Source organism: Tupaia chinensis, unplaced genomic scaffold, assembly GCF_000334495.1.
Source record: "Tupaia chinensis unplaced genomic scaffold, TupChi_1.0 Scaffold143996_1, whole genome shotgun sequence".
Taxonomy (NCBI): domain Eukaryota; kingdom Metazoa; phylum Chordata; class Mammalia; order Scandentia; family Tupaiidae; genus Tupaia; species Tupaia belangeri.
The window spans coordinates 3,192,789-3,208,987 of NW_006203847.1; the positions used below are offsets into that span (position 1 = coordinate 3,192,789).

General features: G+C 37.2%; 1 protein-coding gene across 1 annotated transcript in view; it reads left to right on the forward strand.

Moving 5' to 3' along the window:
- Positions 1 to 16,199, forward strand: part of TENM1 (teneurin transmembrane protein 1) — a 659,425-nt gene that overhangs the window by 241,545 nt on the left and 401,681 nt on the right. The window contains 1 exon segment of the mRNA XM_027767184.1: positions 13,501 to 13,741. Coding sequence (XP_027622985.1) covers positions 13,501 to 13,741 — 241 coding nt within the window.

The window sequence follows — 16,199 nt, forward strand, 5'->3', positions numbered from 1 at the left end:
TCTTTCCCTTCTGGGGTTTGATGTACTTTGAGGGAATTCTTTGAAAGGCAGTTTTGCTTGCAGCTTGGCCCCGTGAATAAAGCATCAGATAATATTTGTGAAAGTCTTTGAGAGATGTAGATGAAAGTTGCTTCCTAAATACAAAGCGCTAATGTCATATTCCTGGAAATGGTTTTTCTTTATATCCTTTGCTCTAATGTCTAAGTCCTGAGGTGTTATTGCAATAGATACTTTTCAGAAATGCATACGTACCCCCAAATTATTCAGTACAGGGGAAAATGCAAGTAAACACATTCAGAGGACTTAAATAAAAATCATGAAATAGAGGTTGTAATCTGAAGTAAAACGGCCTGAGAGTGTAATTAGAAAGCTAATCAATAAAGTGTGTTTGGTGTGGCTTGGAGGAAGAGGAAAGGCTAAGAGTAAACTGTTCTATATTGACTCATGACTTCAATAGTTGAAGTATTGGAAGAAAATTTTTAAACTGGGAAAATGATTTTTTTTTTATCTATAAGAAGTTTAAAATATTCAAAAATCTTAGAGTCAGATTTTTCTCTTAGGTTACTTACTAGATGGTACCTGAATTTTATAGATTTTGGGGCCTTCATAATTGATCATTCAATTAAGAATATTATGTAGTGCTTACTATGTGCTGGATACTCACTAAATGTTTTATATACATGACTTGATTTAATTATCACAAAAGCATTAAAAGGTAGTTATTACTATCCCTATTTTACAGATGAGGGACCTGGAAAGGTTTGATTGCTCAGTATCAAACTGATAATAAGTGCAGAGCTGTGTTTAAAACCCCATTAGTCTGATTTTTTTTAAAAAAGAATTATTTTTATTTTTAACTTAATTTTATTTACTTATTTTAATTTGACCAGAGAGAGACAGAGTGAGTGAGTGAGAGAGAGAGAGAGAGAGAGAGGAAGTGAGAAAGAAACCTGCTATGTCCAGGACTCGAACCACAGTCAGCCATGTGGGAGTCCAGCGCCCTTAACAACCACACCACCTGCCGGCCACATTATTCTAATATCTAAAAGTTAACCACTGTGTAATTTGAAATGTCATGATGTACTTACTAATTTAAACGAGTTATGTATAGATGGTATCTCTAAATAAGTGAATTAGTAGAAGAGAAAGTACTCAATACTTTATTTTTCTTATTGAAAACAAATAAATGAAACCAAGAGATTTCTCTCCTTGTTCTATACTTCTGAATATAAGGTGTTCCATAACTGATTCAATTAATCCTTTCTTTTCTTTGGTTTCCTCATCATTTCTTTTGAATATTATAAGCAATAATAACATATTAATAAGGCATGAGTCCTACTTTAAACAAAGTATACTTCAGTAGTGAATGACACTTGACTTTTGATCCTGTATATCTCTATACCTTGACCTGCAACCAACTTTATATTATTACCACTAGAAAGCCCTGTGGCAGACTGTGGTCAAACTCCCCAATGGAAATTCCTAAGTAAGAATGATGGGAAACACCTAGGTCCTATATTGTAAGTACATATGAGGGAAAATTTCCCTAGAGCTGCCATAGCAAGACTTTGACAATCAGGGAGCTGGATGTTAAATCAGAGTAACCTGCTTTCTTGAGTACAGAATTATGCTTTATTTACATAAGCAGCTTCCGAATGCTGAGACTGGGAATATAAAGGACAGTAAACTCATAGTACTATCTTCTTTTATCCTGAAACTGAGATATCCTATTCTGTGTGGGCTACCAAAAACCACACATGAGGGCCTGTCTCTGTGAAATACAAGGAAGGCAAAACAGAACCATGTACACATGCTTGTGTCCAAATGTAATACTTTTGTCCTTTGTAGGTGCTAATTTGGCATCCATTTAGGAGTAAACCAAAATAAAAGTAAGCTAAGCTTCAGTCAAATCCAGATTGTCATCATATCTGTCCATGAACCCAGATCACACTCTGTGATCTTCCCAGTGCACACTACCAGTACTAAGCTCCAGGAAGGAGCTTTGGTGTATTCACTGATTTCAGTAAGAATTTCTATGAAAAACTGCTTCACATAGCAATGTGTACTCAGTCTTCTGTCCCTCAAAATATGTCACCTATCATATGTAAAATGTTTGCCCTGAGTACCTTTAGAAAAAAAAGCTATTTAAATGAGTTTATTAACTAAATATTAAGCTACTAAAGATACTTTTTTTTTGAGAGAGAGAATTTTGCTATAGGATGTTTGCACTTACTGGAGAAACAGAGACAGAAAGTAAGAAATCATCCCCCAGGGGGGATGGCCACACTGCAGTCGCTTCTCCTCCATTCTCCTCTTGAGATGTAGGATATACATGCACATGTGCCCGGTCTGAGTTTCAAGCCATCAAGACTGGAACTCAAGCCACAGTCGACCACATGTGAGTCCAGTGCCTCAACCACTATGCCGCCTGCTGGCCCTTTAAGATACTTTCTTGAAGGAAATAATTATCAGTCATACTACCTATGAAATATTTCCAGGGTTACCATTTGTATCTATTACTGCAGTTTCAGATATTCTTATTTTCCTCAATGCATGTTCTCATGATTTTCTTTTGTTTGTGCAGGCTGACCTTTTTCCCCTTGAGACAAGCTAATTTTTTTTAGTTTTCCTAAGGCATTTTATGTTAATCTCAAGTTGGGGTGAGGCTATCTGAATTCATTATTATTCAGTCCATTCTAATATTGAATTAGTAGATTCCATGAATTTGTTTATTTTGATGGACATTTCACTTAATTCACAGGCAGGCACATCTATATCAATATATCACTATATTTCCTAATTAAGTTGCTTTCTCATGGCTTTATTAGCCATCTTTTAGTTAATGAAGTCTCAAGTGCAATCTATACGTAGTTTGAGGCTACGTGTGAAAAGACATCATTACAAAAGAATTTACCAGATAACATTTTTGTATTCTGGGTGATATTCATCCAGAATGTTGTATTTTATTTTGGGAACCACAGTGATCTAGTTAAATTGGAGGGAGTCCAGGGAGATAAGCAGTAATGTAATTGAAGGAATGAATCAGATTTAGAAAAAAAAATCATAAAATGAGTTAAATATGCATAGCATAAGCAAAGTTTATAAGGTAGGTTTAGTAATAGGTCTTAAGGTGGGCATCTCTCAAAAAAAAACTGCATTTAATATTTCATTAAAACACCATGTTGGAAAATAGGAAAATGAAAATTTGTAATAATGAGGGAATAAATCAATGAACATTCAGGCAGAAAACTTTTTAGATACAGGATATGCCCACACAATGGCAAAACAGCTGGTAGGAATTTGAAAAATTCAATCTAATAAGTTATTTGGCATCATAAAATACTCTTCTATCACAGTTGGATGATTTTTTTTAATAAAATGATTGAATTCAAAGTTTAAATTTTTGGATTTCCTCAAATTAATTAAATTTGCAAATAAGCAAAATAATATACTTGTACTAAGTAAAATTATGAGCTGTGTGTGGGTGATAGGAAGATGATTCATACCCTGATTCTGATATAAGACAAGTACATGCATAGCTTGAATGCAAGAAAGAAAACTTTCTCTCTCCTTCCTACAGAACTGTTCATTTCTTGCTCATACTTATTAGGAGATTCCCATAGTAACCCAAAAGATGTCAGGAAGAAAGATTGTTGGTAGTCTGCAGTGTTCTACCTGCAGTCATCAAGATCACAGTTCTTAAATATTTTTTAATCTTTTTTGCCAAAACACATGTGAATAACTTGTATACCTAAAACACTCCCATGAGAATACCAGGACTTTTGTCAATACCCCCATTTTATTTGGGGGGCAGAGAGGAGATAAGGAGGATGAGCAAATCTTCATCACGCCCTTGGTATGTGTAGAATCATTTTACACATATATGAATATGAAAATCAGCTATTAAAATGATTTAGGCCAGCCCATGCTGTGTTGGTTAAGGCGGCTGGATCCCACATGGTCAATTATGAAGTTCGAGTCCTGGACCTGGCAGCTTGAAAAACACAGAAGTTGTGTGTTTGTGTGTGTGTGTGTGTGTGTGTGTGTGTGTGTATGGCCAAATTCTCAAAAAGGAAGGAGAAATTAAGGGGAAGGAATTACACCATGACCATGCCTCATGGAGGATGCTTTCTTTTCTCTCTGTCTCTCTTTCTGTCTCTCTGTGTGTGTGTCTCTGTTTCTCTCTGGTGAGTACACATACCCTCTGGAAAAATTTTTTTTTAAATGTATAAGATCATGGTTATATCCAATTCTTAAATTCCTGTCACTGGCCATAACCCCAACCCTTTCCTTCTACTCAGGAAAACACATCCAAATGCAGTTCAGTGAGAGTGCGAGTGACATTACTAGAGGCATTACTTTGAATTTTCTCTCATTTGTCCTTTTTTTTCTTTTAAATAATTATTTATTTAATTCTATTTATTTATTTATTTATTTATTTATTTTAAAATTTTGACCAGAGTGAGACAGAGAGAGAGAGGGAAAGTGAGAAAGCAAGCCACCATGTCTTCGACTTGAACTGTGGTTCTCCATGTGGGAGTATCCAGTGCCTTAACCACCACACCACCTGCTGGTCCCCTCAACTATCTATTTTAAAATAAATAAATTGTGGCTTTCAAGCCTCTATTTTAGTAACAAGTGATCACAAAACATAGGTATGTTTTAATCCTGTGACTGAGAACCACTGAACCAGAGCAATGAAACAAAACATGGGTGGAATTTGAGAAGCCTCTGAATCTGCTGTAACAATTGTCTCTTTCCATTGACCCAGGTGGGGGTTATGTATATATTCAACTCCAAGTGCAGATGCCAGGACTCCTCTCAGCCTCTCCTCACTTAGGTGTCCACAGATCCCCTTCGTTCCTAAAGATATGCTAGATTAGTAAAATTAACAGGATACAGGGAACTATTCTCATCAAATAGCCAGACAGTGATTGTTGGGTGGCAGTATTAATAATCAGATCTTTTACTTCAGTCTTTATTTGAAAATTTTGGACAGGGAGTGAAAACTTCCCCAGGCTTCCCTATTCTCCATGTTTTCATTTTTTTAAAAAAAAGTTTATTATTCATTCCACGAGTGAAAGAAACAGACAGACAGCACGCCCAACACAATCCCGACACTACCATCTTCCCATAGCCCCAACCAACCCCAGGTCATGGGCACATATGTACCCAGTATACTCAGAGAGGCCTCTGGATATAAACAAGCCACCTTCCATGTAGGGCTACCGTATAGTGTAGCATTCCACTGCTGCTCCACTGTCTGGCCCCTCCAAGCCTTGTTTTAATCCTCCAGAATTTTTTAAAGAACTATATATTTTATTTATTATGGTTATTTTCAAATTTGTTATAGGGCATGTGCACTTCAGAGAGAAAGAGAAAGTGAGAAAGCAAGCTGACAAGTCTTAGATTTGAACCGTGGCTGATCATGTGGAAATCTAGTGCCTTAACCACCTCGCCACCTGCTGGTCACAGTACAGAATTTTCTGTCTTTGATTTCTTTGTTTTCTATTAGTCTTAATGTAGCATAGCCTCATTGTTCAACATATGTTAGTTTCAAAACTATTTTTCTTAGAACTATAGTCATAATGTTTTCTTGATTTGTGCTTCAAACATTCAGAGTTCCACAATCATAAATAACATTAGAATGACTTTCTTGCATTGCTTTTTAAACAAATATAGGGTGACAATTTATAATAGTGTAACAAAAATGAAGCCTTGAAAATGAAACTTTGCAAAATTCCGGAATATCTGTTATTAGCTAATTTATTAAATGATTCACTGTCAATTAATTCATAACCCTCCATTACCTACTTGCAAATAAATAATGAACTTGGGGATTGAAAATAATTGAAATACCTACATATGACTTTAGTCTGAATATAAACTAAATATGAAACTTTTAAGGATCATTACTTTTTTATATTTTCTTTTTGATATACTTCACTGGCTAATAATGGGAGCCACAGCATCATTGTCAGTGTAAGATAAAACAGGGCAATTATCTACTTCATGTTTCATGGTACATAATGGATAATCTAGTTTCCTTTAAGACCACAGTGAAAAGGCTTTGGCCAACCACTAATTTTAATTGTTAATTAGTATCATATATTAATGTTTAAATACTGACATTTAAAGTTTTAAATTGTACCAAAAGCTGTTTACTATTCTACCTAGAAAAATGACAATTTTCTAAGGCAACAAATGTATAGGCTTTGTCTTTATTTTTTTAATGATATCCTTCTTTTACATTCAATCACTGTATATCATTAGAAAATACAAAATGTGGGAACCAGCAGTTAGCATAATGGGTATGTCACTGGACTCCCATATACTCGACCATGGTTCGCGTCCCGGACTCGGTGGCTTAAAACTCACGCCAGGCGCATGTGCGTGCATGCCCAAGATCCCGAGAGGAGAATGCAGGAGAAGGGATTGCAGCGTGACCATCCCCCCTGGGGGGTGATTTCTCGCTTTCTGTCTTTATGTCTCTCTGTCTGTCTGGCAAGTGCACACGCCCTATAGCACGAACCTCTCCAAAAAAAAAAAAAATAGAAAATGCAAAATGTATTTTCCTAACATGAATACAGTTTATTAGTCCAGTCAAAGATATTACCATACACAGTATCATTAACAGATATCTTTCTTTTTTAACATTGCCATACTACTATAAAACTGTACGCAAAGATGTAGCCATCCTGTATTTTCACAACAAAAAAAATTAGGTAGTGTGAGCACTTATATGAATAGTCTAAGTGAAAATGCATTTACCCAGCCCTCTCTGTTCTCCTTGGTTGTAAAGTTTCAGGTTTTTTGTCTTAATCTATGTCAGGGGGTTGATTGAGTTAACAAACCAGTCACTTATTGGCAGGAATATTGACTGTTATGCCTGAGATTGGTTAATTGCACTATGTAAAGCCAATACACTTTAACAGCACAGTTGGACTCCCCTTATAATAGAGAAAGGGAGAATGGGCTGGGGAAGAGCTGCTTTGTGGATCTTTGGCTCATTCTTATGGTTCTACAACACATTGGAGAACAGGAAAAGAGATTGATGAGACCTAGAAAATAGAAAGCTTTGACTTTCTGGAGGCAGACCAGCCCATTCTTTGAAGATAAGCATCAGTTTATGAAGAGACTTAAGTACAAATATGATAGTCAGCACAAACATGTAAAAGGATTATAAGTACTTCAGGATTGACCTTTTCTTCTAGTTGTTGCAACAGAGATCAGCCTAACTGACAGAAATTAACAGAGCATACTATTGTACTTGCTGGCTTAGTTGAGAGTACCATTCAAAGTCCTCAAAATGATGTGCTTTATAATCTCAAAGACAGTACATAATACCCAGGACTGCAGGAACTATGAGGAGTGCAGTAATCCAGAACCAGATCAAACCCATGTAAAATAGAAGACATTATTATTTATTGTTACCCTTCCCCCAGAGCTTCTGTGACAATTCTCCTGTAGTTTAATTGCAAATTCTCCTCTCCGTTTCTCTCTCCTTCTGCCTGTTTCTGTTGTAGTCTGTATCTTACTTATACATATGCCATATATACACAAATATTAATTTGACATTAGCTATTTAATAGATTTTATTTCTGTTTTCAGTCCAATGGTTTATATAGCTGATGAATTTACTTTTAATAAAGGCTATTGGCACATTAATATTAAAGCAGTATTATTTGCATCTGAAAAATGATAAACCATATCTATTTATTCTATTTTCTTCTGAAAACCAATTTTCTTACCTTCCTATTCTTTGATGTTCTAATAATAATTATGAGGTTGAGAGCAGAAGTGTCCACAGTCAGATACATTTAAGACTAATTTGATGATCTTTGAAGTTAATGCATATTAGCTATAACATGCAAATTTATAAACTCACAGATTAAGAAAGCTCCTGTGACAGTAAAGAACTATGAAGTGGTAATATATGTTTAAATTAGTAGTAATAGTTAATATTAATGATAAACCTCTCCTTTTTTCCTTTTATCCCCTCTTCTCCCAAGGAGGAGATAGCAGGGCAGAAAAGCAACCCAAGGAACCAAAGTCTTATAATTGACCTTGAGAGACTTGACATAAGTAGTTATGGCAATATCCCTTGGTGCCCTGATGTTCTTTGCACATGTATATTACTATGTTCTTCATAAGCATTAATTAATACTGCCTCATAAGAGTTCAGGAAGGTGGTTACATACTGATGCAGGCTTGTAATCCCTTAACCAAAACCATTGGGACATACTTGTTTCAGAATTGAAAAAAAAATTTTTTGAGAGGTTTTTGCTATAGGGTGTGTGTGCTTGCCAGAAAGACAGAGAGAGACATAGAGACAGAAAGTGAGAAATCACCCCCCAGGGGGGAATGGCCACACCACAATCCCTTCTCCTCCGTTCTCCTCTCAGGATCTTGGGCACACATGCACACACGCCCGACGTGAGTTTAAGCTGCCGCGTCCGGGACTCGAACCATGGTCAAGTATGTGGGAGTCCAATGACATAGCCATTATGCTAACTGCTGGTCCCCAGAATTGAAAATTTTTCACATTTTATCAAAGTAATGCCATACATATATTGCAAAACACCCAAAGTGGGTGGGAGGAAGGTGGACCAACACCTCTTAATAAAATGCATCAATACTTACAGAACTAAATATATGAGCATTCATTACGTGAGATACATAAAGACCATAAATATCCTCATGTCACTTCAAGTCATATTTTGCCACCAAATGAATTTGGAAAGAAGCCTCCATTTTTCAGGGATTTGTTTTGATCCTAGAGTTGCAGATAAATAATTGTGAAGCTGTGGTCTCACCTAGTCAGTGGGATAATGAAATACAGATGAAGGCTGAAAAGTACAGATATGGTTTCTGACTCTTTGTGACCTCTGGTTAGAGCTATAGGAATATTTGTACCCCTTTTGGCAACATGCACTACATAGTAACTTTGGAGAAAAAAATATGTGGTGGAGGGGTATTATCATAGTACCACTAAAGAAAATGATGATCAATGTAGTACAGACATCTGGGAAATACTAGGCATGTGTCCACTTTGGTCAACTTTTTTCCAGAAAAATGATCTATTTGGCATTACTCTAATACTGGCAATATTTTTTAACACCTACAGAAAATTGTTTCACATGTACAGTCAGTTCTGCTACAATGCTTGTTTTGAAACGTTAATTTGTTCTCTTGCTATTGGTATGTTTGAGAACAGTTTGAACTTAAGATAAATTACACGTTTGCATATACACGATTCCATCTGTTAAAAGAGCTAGGTGAATGCATACAACTGCATATAGCAGAATGAACTGCAAAAGATTATGTAAACTGAGTACATGCATACACCCGAAATATCCACCACCTATGGCAGTTCACCATGTCTGTTGGGAGTCTCACCCATCCACATCTGGTGTTAGAACTTTTTGTCCTATTCGGATAACTCTCTTTCCACCACTTCACTGTCACTCACAATTTGCAATCCTTTAGATACCCAGTATGACAAGCAAACTTCAAATCTTTTTAAAGGTAAAGTGTCATATTTGATATGGCATTAATGTATCTGTTAATTGTTAATAGGTATAAATACTACCATTCTTACTAGGTTCCTTTTTGGAAAAAAAAAGTGTCACTGATAATGTTTTTGAGCATTGTGCCTCTAATCTCATTTTTCCCATGAACCCTTTCTCTAGGTGCCATTTTGCATAGTGAAGTGAATTTCAGAGATGCATGTGTTGCCTTGTAGCAGAACTGACTGTATGTGTTAATGAAATGTGAGGGGCAAGACACCCTGATAAATTCCCACACAGTGTTTCTGAGCAGAGATACTCTTAATTTCTGGTGAAAACTTTCTTTAACACATGGTCCAAAATAAGATTTATTTGTAAAAAAAGAAAAAAGAATAACAACTATGCATGACAACTTCCTTTCCCACTTACCTTCGGGGACAAGGGTGATGTTGTTTCTGAAGGCTTATACTTCTATTAACAGCTCTGCCACACCTAAAATGCCTTAGATCTACAGTTTGGAGGAATTTTTCTCCTGAGAGATTATTTTACCAACCTCAAACCTGAAACTGGCTCCTATCCAAGTATATTATGTGAATTAGCCCTTTCCATCTGAAAACTTAATTTCCTTTCAGAAAGCTTTATAAGTATGTCTAGATATCCATATTTGCATAATCACCACTCCCCCTTCTCTGTTGCATCTCTCTCTTGGGCACAAAAGTGTATGGTTGCCAGATAGATTTGGAAGTGAGTGCATGTGACTCTTAACCCCCTGGAATTGGTGTTCTAGAGCTCCTGACACTGAGCACTAATGTATTTTTCATTAGAGTTTAATGTTGGGAAATCCCATTTCACGGAGCCCAAGGATTAAATTACTTCATTTGTGAGGGAGCAAGTGCATTCCCCATCTTTTTCCTAAAGTGGAAAAAAAAAGAACAAATCTGAGATCATTTTTGCATTTCAGAAAGGGCTTTAGATCTGGATATATTCCACTCAGTGCAACAATCCAATATTGTGAAAGCATATAAAGACAATATTAATAGTAGGGAAACCTTTGCATATTGAAATACAGAAATAAAAATACATAGTAAAGTAGATAAAAGTAAATATATATATATATATATATATATATATATATATATGTATATTACATATGAACACATATGTAATCAAAATGACTATACAAAATAGTTCTTCATGCAGCAGAAATATAATAATACCATGATTGCACTTTTCAATGAAGTAAAATTTTTATCGTTTTTCATAACAATAAGAGAGTTTAAAAAGATTTTCAGGAAATTGAGCAAGCAGAACATCCAGATGATAATGAGTGATTTGCTTTTGAACAGCTGCAGCAAATAGAAGCTTTCTTGCTTTGGAACATCTGTGCTGATGGAATACATACTGATTAGGTCAGTAGATGTCACAAGTGTTGTTTGGAGGTATTCTGAACACAAGACCAGAAATTGATTCATCTTCTTTCTCTACCCTGGGCATCCACTCTTCTTCCCTTTCCTTGGGTCACTAAGTTCTTTCCCACCCATGGCTTTAGATAGCAAAGCTGTAGTGGATGACTACTTGTCTTCTCACACTCTTTTCTCTCAGTAAAGCTTTTAGAGATCTTGTTCTGTACACAGCACTATGTTCAGTGCTATGTGGCATACAGGAGAAGGAAAAAACCACATTGCTCTAAAAAAACATGAATGGTCTATTTCAGGAGGTAAGACAAAACACAAAGGATACTAAGGTAATGCTATAGTAGCACATGGAGATGAGCAAGTGACTTCACCCCCTGGACTTTGGGTTCTTCATCTGTAAAATGGTGAGTGGAAATGGGGCAGGGCTGAATTAGATAATTCTTATGGTTCTTTCTAGTCTTAAAACTTTATACTGCTATTATATTCAATAAATAAGTAGTCGCTGGCACATTTTACATGAATTAAATTAACTTGTTAGGAAAAAAAAATAGTCTCCATTTTAGAAATGAGGGATTAACACTTCTCAGTAGCAGAAGCAGACCTGAAGCCCGAGTTTGCCATACCGCCAAAGCTTGCCCTCTTTCCACTATGCCGTGCTGCGTACATTGCACTACACTTTCTTTCTGCATTTAAGGAGTTATGGTTTAAGAGGGAAGCAGACATATCAACATAGGTGAAAAATCCAGAAAATGTGGAGGAGTCCTGTCTCTAAATCTTAAGAAGGAAAAGGGAGCTCATATTACAAAGATCTGTACTACAGGGGTTGGGGCACTGACCAGTCAGATGTGAGTTCTGCTCCTGGCTATACTAACTTGCCCAGTGTCCCCAGATAAGTTTTCTCATCTGCAAAATGAGAAGATCTCAAAGGTCCTTTGGGTTCTAGCCTTCTAAACTTCTTTCAGCCTCAAGAATACAAAGCATAACTGAGGTTATAGTCATAAGTATGAGCCAGAGTTTTCGAAAAATTAATGAGATGTTAAGTGCTGGTGATTTTTTTCAGTGGATACAGAATTTGGGCTGGGCCTAGAATAATGGCAGTGATTTAGAAAATTCATGAAGCATTTTAGTTCCTTTTAAATATACAGGGATAGCTGACCATCTAAAGGAATCGCTTATATTAGAGGAACGATCACCCTTCTTTCTCTACCTACCTTTTGTACAAATCAGACTTTCATATAGCAAGTTTATTTAAATGGAGAGCTGCTTATACCAGAAAATACAGCCAAGAATTTGTCATACTCTTGGGATAGGAATATTGTTTTTAATATGAAAACCATGCCAATGTCTTTAAAATTCCAGTTTGAGGTGAAAGGATTGAAAGAAGTGGTTTTTTTTTCTGTGATCAGCCACTGGAAAGTGGGCCTCAGCACAAACCAGCTGAGCCCTTTACTAGGCATGGAAAGCCTCTGGCATTTTTCTACTTTTCAACTCAGGGATTTGGGAGGTGGGACAAAGCCATGCTGTCTAAGACTTTTCAACTCAGTCATTTGGGAGGTGGGACAAAGCCATGCTGTCTACGAAGTTTATCCAGAACGTGCTGGTGTTACAAGAAATCACTTGACATCTATTATGTTTCTCCTGTGGAAGAGAGGTGGCTATCAGCTACAATAGCAATTTCTTTCAAGGGGGTTTAATTGGGGTATTTCTCATGGGCCAAATTCTAACTCACTGTCTCTACGTATGCCTGCCAGGAAAACAGTGGAAAAATACCAAGCAATAGCAACAACAGAAGTCTGAGGACTGCTGTCCCAGGCTGCCCCCTCTGCAAACAGGCAGAAAAAAAACCAGTTTCCCTGCTGCCTAAGCTGCTGCTAACATGGCAGAGCTCCTAGAAAGGTGTGGCAAGGGGGGAGCGTGCAGACTGTGCTTTGCATGGCCATGGAAATCTGGATAATAACCGGAACAAACTCCTTTTAGCCTACCTTTTACAAGTAGCACCGTAAGTTGGGGGGCTGGCAGAGAGATTAGTTTCACACAGTTGAGTTACACACTTGTGAGCTGTTTTTCTGAAGTATGGATTTGCTCCTGTGTAGTCAGGCTCGCATCCTTTCCTGAGGTAAGCCAGAAGGTGGCCTTAGATTTTTATTTGAAGTGCCAAATGATTTTCCTTGCAACGAAATTGTGCCTTTCACTGGTATTTTCCAAAGTGAGATTTTTGCAACTGATGGAAATCAGCTCACTTCTGTTCTGTAACTTAGTGTCTTGTTGATGATTTATTTGTTCAGTAGCAGAAACTATGACAAATTGTGAGAGGCGGCCTCATTTACTTTTTAGCTGCTATAGCCCTGAAGAATTTACATGTAAATGCGTCTGTGAATGTTTTACATTTCATAAGCATGCTGCACATGCTTTTGTAAGTTAAGTGACATTTTTACAGATAGACTGAACTTAAAACTCTTCCCCCACCCCACAGGTTATATTATCTGAAATCCTGGTAAATCTGTCATGCTGTGTTTTCCTGATTGCCAAGTGGGAGAGTAAGTCTCTATTTTGTGTTTTTCTTCTCTTCTCTTCAGACATGCAGAGCAGCCCACACAACCAGTTCACCTTCAGACCCCTTCCGCCGCCACCGCCACCTCCGCATGCCTGCACCTGTGCCAGGAAGCCACCCCCGGCAGCAGACTCTCTTCAGAGGAGATCAATGACTACCCGCAGCCAGCCCAGCCCAGCTGCTCCAGCTCCCCCAACCAGTACCCAGGATTCAGTTCATCTGCATAACAGCTGGGTCTTGAATAGCAACATACCACTGGAAACCAGGTACTTGAGCTATTATTGATCTCACTGAACTTAAGTATTGGCAGAGAATGATTCCACTGATTGCAGGAACTCATTTCACCATAGACATCTGCAGAAACACACAAATGCACACAGAGATCTATACCCAGATGCACGAGCAAAAAGACGGACCCCTCTACTGGCACAGACACACAGATAGCCACATGCATTTAGATACAGACACACCCACAGATACAGCTCAAAGTAGGTACACGTGAAAAGATGAAACCACAGATGCATAAACCTCCCACTGTCAGATACCCACAAAAACACAAAACAAAGCAATTATCTAAGCTCCAGTGCAGCCTCAAAGTGAAAAGCAATTGTCCCTTCTTTTAAGAAACTGCAATCTTACAAGAAAATCCAAGCATAGTTGGAAGAACAGTGAGTTTACATTTTATATATGATAAGAGTCATTAATAAACTAAGTTGCTGCCAAACACTTAAAAAAATATGCACCATGAAATGGAAGTTTATGTATAATTGAAAAAACTGGATTCTGCCTTTAGTATGAAGTTTGATCTTTGAGTAAATAAAGTTTGCCTCTACTTTGCTGTCACTCCACATAGATTGGTTTCTGGATTCACTTCTCAAATCATTGTGGTATGGTTAAAGTTCTACTCTTCCACAATTCTAGGTCCTTTGATTATGATAAACTTTAACACTATATCTGATTAACTGGGAAATTATTCATCATTTCTTATCACTCTTTCAAAATCCAAAATTACAACTTCCTATAACATAGGAAAACATGAACTAATAAAACATGGTTTTTGTTATTTTTTCAATTCAAGGACCTCCTCTTGTCTCCTACATATCCTTTTTAGATCTAACACTAAAGCTTTTTCTGAGGATAATTCTATCTGAACAATGAACATGATATACCACTTACTAAACAATGGCTGATGTCTACTTCTATCCTGATATCTGGGAATTTGAACAGAAAGAGAGGGGATAATGAACTCATATTATAAGAACAGTCATGTTTTCTCCTTAGTGGCATATTAAATTAAATTCCAACTATGACATCAGAGAACATGTTACCACCAACAAAATGAAAGTACTGTGACCCAAGTCCAAGAAATGCTGTGGCATCTATCACTTACCGAATTAAATAGTTTCATAAATTGCTGTTTCTAGTATCTCCCAAGAGGAAATATAGCAGTCAGCACCTACGGTGAGGATAACATAATCAGAACTGTAATAGTGATAGAGTTTAGGTATTGTTCTTTTTTTTTAATTTTTAATTGAAAAGAGGAAGGTGAGTAAAGTGAGAAAAGCAAAGAACAATGTACACCTCCTTGAAAGACTCTTCAAACAGTGGGGATTTACTCATTCTTCTTTTAATTCATTTGCAGGACTTAGTGATAGAGAGCTGAGGAAACAGTGGGGCAATATGGTTAAACTAGCAGTTCTGACAAGCAAACACACTCCTTTCCTCTATGAAGCCAAATAACAGGAAATCTGGAAGGAGGGTGGGGAACGGGCTCAGGCAAATGGAGAGAGAAAACTATTCTTATTTGAAATGTACATCTATGCATGTTTGTACAAACTGCACCCACGGACCTTCTGTAAGGAATGTATTAATTGGTCTCAGTTTCATAAGACGCAGAGAAGAGCATAAGTTTTCATGTGTGACTGAGCAGAGTACCTTTTTAGTACATTCAAAAATATATTCAACATCACAAAGATGAACTTAAAAAAATAAAGCTAGGAACCCTATCAGCCTGATGAATTAGAATCTTCCAAATATATTCTTTAAAATGTTAATTTCACATGCAGTCAATAAAAGATAGCTGTGGGGACCAGCAGATGATGTAATAGTAACGTCTCTGCGCTCCCGCATAGCCAACCGAAGTTTGCGTCCCAGACTTGGCAGCTTAAAACTCATGCTAGGTACTTGTGTGTGCATGCCCAAGATCCTGAGAGGAGAATGAAGGAAAAGGGATTGCAGTGTGGCCATCCCCTCTGGGGGGTAGTTTTTCACTTTCTGTCTTTTTGTCTCTCCAGTGAACTCACATACCCTATAACAAAAATTTCCCTTAAAGAAAAAGGTAGCTGTGGGTGGGCAGTTATATTAGCATAGTGGTACACAACACTTTGCAGTGAGACTACATGGGAAGTCCCAGGTTCTCATCCCAAGGTCTTCCTGTACACACTAGGCAAGCATGTTCAGACCTATGATCTAGGCATGATCACAGATTGAGGCTGGGGATAAATTGTGACAAGAAGACCCTGTTGGAGACATGTGTCAATCTCTATGTCTCTGTCTCTCTAGCACTATCATCAAATAAGTTAATACATCTTAAAAAAAAGTAATTGTGGTGGCCAACAGGTAGCATGGTGGTTAAGGTACCCATATGACTGATCACTATTTGAGTCCCAGACCTAGTGGCTTGAATATCATGCTGGGCACATGTGTGTGCATGGCCAAAATCCC